This window comes from Triticum aestivum, chromosome 7A (assembly GCF_018294505.1).
Source record: "Triticum aestivum cultivar Chinese Spring chromosome 7A, IWGSC CS RefSeq v2.1, whole genome shotgun sequence".
NCBI classification, from domain to species: Eukaryota; Viridiplantae; Streptophyta; class Magnoliopsida; order Poales; family Poaceae; genus Triticum; species Triticum aestivum.
In genome coordinates this window covers 636,232,800-636,238,147 of record NC_057812.1, presented here as the reverse complement: position 1 = coordinate 636,238,147, position 5,348 = coordinate 636,232,800, and the positions used below count along the sequence as shown (strand labels likewise).

Below are 5,348 nucleotides of genomic sequence, written 5' to 3'. Positions count from 1 at the left end.
CCACCTTCCCAGCTTGCAATAAATGGCAGCCCCGTCGAAGGACCGCCCTGTGCGAGGCCACAACATTATGCCACAGAATGTGGCAGATAGAAGATCCCTAATAATTAAAAGGTACCCTGCAAAGGTCACTCCCACCTTCCCAGCTTGCAACAAATGGTGCACATGTAGTGCGCCGCTTGTCGCAACCTAGAAATTTTTCTGTTTTCGTAGATTTATTTATTCAAAATGCTTTATCTTTTAAGCATGCACCCAAATCGCCAACTGTTTTCACCATTGAATATCTTGCCTCGAGATCTTCAAAACTAGATCCATGTTAATAAGTTTTGACGAACTTTTTTTCACAAAAAAAACCCGGAAATAGCGGAGCCTCCACAAGAAGCAAATATGTGCCTCTCGCAGAAGGAAAAACGTGTTTTCTCTATCTTTCAGATAGACACAGTTGTACCTGTCGCGGAAGCAAAACTGCGGCTCCAGGAGAAGCAAATATTCTCAAAGTACGACCTTTAGCCTATCAAAAGTTTTACATATATTTTCAAACAGAGGTAATACTTTTTAGAGTTCAATTGTTTTCAGCCAGATTATAACTTAGTACACGACAATCACAACAAAAGTTCAGCACTGGCTTCTCCAATTTTAGGACACGATCTTCTCAAATGGTGTACCCAATTCTGATTTTCCACACTCATCATACTCTTGTGATATGTATAAGAAACGCTACCCCCTCTAAATTTCTAGAAGCCTGTAATTAGCACACAGCTATGTTATTTGCCTTCAGTGGCTCAAGTTTCAGTTGTACTCAACTTCAATGAGATGAGTACACTGCATTTGTAATCTAAAAACCCAAATTATGCTACGTAGTAACTACTCGTAACTTATATTTTGAGAAGCAAATGAAAAGACATTCCCAAACAGAATCAACATCAACAAAACAAGCATGTCGCCTTTGTAGTACAGGTCTCCATGTGAAACATTGACCATTACTACACTGATCCATACCAAAGTTGCCACACGCAAATACTCCCTCCGTTCCTAAATATTTGTCTTTCTAGAGATTTAAACAAATGACTACATACGAAGCAAAATGAGTGAATCTACACTCTAAAATATGTCTAAATACATCCGTATGTTGTAGTCCATTTGAAACGTTTAGAAAGACAAATATTTAGAAACGGAGGGAGTAGCAGGCAGAGGCAGATCTTCAAAATCCCTTGTGTAGTAAAAAGGGTTCACGACATTTCTTAGAGTAGAAACCAAACAGCAAAAATAGGGAATCTGGGCCGATTTGTGTGGATTACAAAACATCGGTATAGAGAGAGTAAGAAATTAAGCAACAAGAATTACAGTACTCGAGTGGTGCCTACTATAAAAGTTTCATACAGAAAAATTATAGCAGTAAAGGTAGAAGCAATAGAAAGTCCAGACAAGTGAATCTAGGTCTGATGATGCACAACCTTGTCCAATGATGCACACTGAACAAGCTAATGGCTTCAGCAGCAAATTCATACTGAAAATTTTGGAGATCACTTCATCAATACATAAGGGAATCTGGAAACTTGCTGGAGTAGTGAACTGACTTGGCAACACCCTGCGCAGCTTGCAGAGAGATCTCACCACAATACTCAATGACCAAAGACTCTAACTTACGTGCACATCCCAGTTCAGCCAATCCAACATCAGTAACCTTATGACACACCCGAAGTGTGAGATGACTCAAGCATGGGGTGTGCGCAATGAAGCGCATCCCAGCATCAGTTACTGCAAAACACGCTATAAGCTCGAGTGTCTCCAGATGTGGTGAGGATGAGAGGGCCTTCATCCCCTCATCATCAAAGAAGTTGGCGGTGTTTAGCACGAGAACACGAATTGGGCAGGACTGAATGAGTGCCAGAAAACCCTGCTGTGTGAATCCAATTTCTGATGGCCAGTCAGGGGAACATGGTATAAAGCTGAGGTCTACGACCTGAAGCATGGGACAATTGAGGGCTAGAGCGTAAAGGCTGTTATCAGTAAATGGCGTCCTGGTTTCCCAATGGCTGACATCAATAGAGTAGCGCTGCAGGTTGAGCCAAAGTTTGATGCTTTTAAGGTTGCTGCAACTCCGAGATAATGCAATCATGTCATTGTCATTTAGGGCATGAACATACTCAAGGCAAAGCTTCTCCAATGCTTTACACTTCCCTAGGACAACACGAAGTCCTAGTTCTGGCCAAGTTCTAATATGCGCCAACCTTAAAACCTTCAAACTCTCACAGCAGAAATCATATATATCCATTCTGTGAGCATCGTATGAGGAGTCATAGACCACATCACCTGGAAGACGATCATGTCTTTTCATTTCAAACTCAAACTTCTGGAGCTTCATCCATCCTGAACCAAACTTAAGGAAGTCATAATGATTGATTCCTCTGCAATTCTTCACTACAAGCTCTTCCAACGATCCATCCCTACCAAGGTATTCCAGCCATTCTACACTTGTGATTTTTTCGCAATCAATAAGGTGGAGAGCAGATAGACTTGTGCAACCAACTGCAACCGAGAAAAGCCCACTTGAAGTTATTTTTGGTACGGAGTTCAGCCTGAGAGACACCAATGTCTTGCAATAAGTTAAACAACCAAGCCCAGAGTCATCAATGCATGAGCAGAAGCTTAAAGTGAGGTCAATCAGCGAGGAACAGTGAGATGAAAACACAAAAAGGCCTTTGTTGTCCAACTGCTTTCCATGTCCAGGTATACAACCAGAGTAATCGATTTCCACTTTCTGCAAATTTGGGAACCGGACGCACAATGATGTCAGTGCTTTTGTAGCAGTGCAAAGACCGGCACCAACATGGATAGCACCCCTTTGATTCCCCTCTATCTTGTAGAGCTGCTTTGACACAAGGGAAAGAGAATTCAGATCACTTGTCCTGGTGATCCTCTTGAGAATCTCTGTCAGCAGAGCCTCCGGTAGGTCCTCCATCGAACAAATTCAGCTGTACAAATCAGGTAATATATAAATATCAAGGTTCAGAAAACAACCGGAAGAGCTGGACTCAAACTTATGATATATCAAAATAATGCATGTGAAGTTAGATGGAGATCACACTGGCAACACTTATTGCTACGAAGAAAATACTGATGAAGTTTGAGCATTTTCTGTATCCGTCCAAAACTCGTTTGTTCTTCATAAGCATGGAGATTTATTAAAGTAGCTAGCACCTTATCTGTCTCTAGGTTGTTGGAAAGAAAAAATGACGCTACAGGCAGGCCACATCATTGAATTAAACTAGAACCGTAATTAAGTAGCAGAGCCTGAACAATGAACTAACCAAGAGAATACAAAGAAACGAGCCAGAATTGACGCAAGCAATTCCGCAAGAAGACCCACGTGCTGAATCTGAACCAACTTTTTTTAGAACTTATTCGGAGGCACCTATCAATTAATAACATGAAAACCAGAGCATATATGCAAAATAGTTGGTACTTGTAGCGTGCTTGGGCAAGAAAGGAAGTAGGGAAATCATTTAGCCACAGCCGATGAGTTCACAGGGTGCAGTGATTATCAATAGATAAGGCCAATCTAATATCTGTTCAACTAGAAATACTAGTATTTGTTGCCACCATAGGCTAGTCCTCAGCTGCAAAAAGCTTACTTTCTACCTAGAACTAGAAGAATGGCTTTACAGCAATAAATCTATGGATGATACTACCGGTTTGGTTTCCCCTATCAATCAAGAGAGCGAATCGAGAAAACAACCGTGTACATGTCGAATCGGGGAACCAACGCAACGAACAGCGGAACAGGGGTCAGGAGAAGCGAAAAACGGCGGTACCTTGAGCACGATCGGGAGATAGAAACGGCGGCGAAGGCCGTAGGAGAGGAGGGTATCTCCGCCGCCGCTCGACCTCGGCCCGCAGCGGAGGACAATGCCCCCGCTTCTTTGATTCGGAGGAGAGGAGAGGAGAGTGTAAGCCCTAGTCTCTTTTCCAGCGGAAGCGGAGGAAGATGTGGGGCGCGTTGCGAGCTGCAGCGGTGGTGCCGCGCTCACATGGGCCACACCAGGAATGCCTGCGGGCCGACGCGCGCTATTTTCGGCCTTCTAGACTTTTTTTCTCAAAAACACGGAAAAATCTAAAAGTAATAAGAAAGAAAATAGGAGAAAATATAAAATGTTCATATAATCGTTTCAGTAATAAATAAGTAAAATTTTAAGGCATATTAAATTTTTTCCATGTCCATGAATACAAATTAACATGTATGTACTTATTAAAATGTCTATAATTTTTTTAAATGTTCTTGTATGCAAAAAATAAATGTTCATGTGTGAAGAAAAATGTTCACATGTATCAAAATAAATGTTTGCATTTATCGAAAAGTGGAAATGTATTTTCATAAATGTCCTTGCATGTAGAAATAAATGTACATGCACATCAATAAGAATTACGTCATATTTAATTATCAAAAAAAGAATTACCTCATACTATTTCAGAAGGATTCTTACATGTGAAGGAAATGTTAATAACAATAAAACTAGACACAAAATATAAAGGATGAAAAACAAAAGTTAAGATGAGTAAAGAGAAAATGGGAATATAGAATTAGAATAAGGAAAAAATATAATACAGACAATGTTATTGTGCTACGACCCATGTGGAAGAGTGCGTGGTGAAATGACCATGTCGCATAGAGAAGCAAAATAGGTGTTATAAAACAATTATGGATTTGGTTTCAAGAAATGTATAAATAAACTACTCATTTAGTTTTCAAACACAAATACAAGTTGAGGCTCAACTAAGTGTACCAACAACTTAAATTAAACAAGTTGAGCACAAGTTATATAATAACACAAGTGATAAAGAACCTATAAGAAGATAAATAACTTGAAGCGCCAAGACTATCAAATACAAAGCACAAGTAAATAAACTCGAGTATAGGGATAATCGAGACATGAGGAGATGAAGGTTTATCTTGGTGTTCGCTTCCTGATAATGAAGGAACCTAATCAGAGTTAGAGTGGTGCAAGTAACCACGAAGTTCCTGGAACGCCACTAAAGGCTCACATTTTTTCTCCTTGAGCCTCCACCACAAGTTGGTTATCAATCCTTATTGCTGGCTTCTTCCTCCACTCCCGAGATGACAAGTTTCACAATGAAACTGCATGGTGCCGGCATGTATGGTTGTGGTAATTAAGGACAATCCATATGGACTAGTGTTTGTATTGAGTTATACTTGAAATTTTTTCCATAAGCAAATGTTTGGAGACCATATGTTGGATTCAAGGTTGAAAGAAGAGGAAAGTGAAAGAAGATGGAGTTCTTGTGTGTGACTCAAATATTGTCTTACACTAGCATATGAGTTAAGCGATGGA

At 40.3% G+C, this 5,348-nt stretch overlaps 1 protein-coding gene across 1 annotated transcript; it reads right to left on the bottom strand.

Moving 5' to 3' along the window:
- Positions 1-1,193: 1,193 nt before the first annotated feature.
- Positions 1,194-3,986, bottom strand: LOC123154064 (F-box/LRR-repeat protein 14). Its single transcript, XM_044572866.1, has 2 exons — positions 3,813-3,986; positions 1,194-2,972 (listed from the first exon to the last, which is right to left on the bottom strand). Exon 2 carries the CDS (start codon positions 2,957-2,959, stop codon positions 1,529-1,531), a length of 1,431 nt encoding a protein of 476 aa, XP_044428801.1. The 5' UTR covers positions 2,960-2,972; positions 3,813-3,986; the 3' UTR covers positions 1,194-1,528.
- Between the last annotated feature and the right edge of the window lie 1,362 nt (positions 3,987-5,348).

Coding starts and splice junctions, on each gene's coding strand:
- LOC123154064 (XM_044572866.1), bottom strand. CDS start 2,959: ATGGAGGACCTACCGGAGGCTCTGCTGACAGAGATTCTCAAGAGGATC.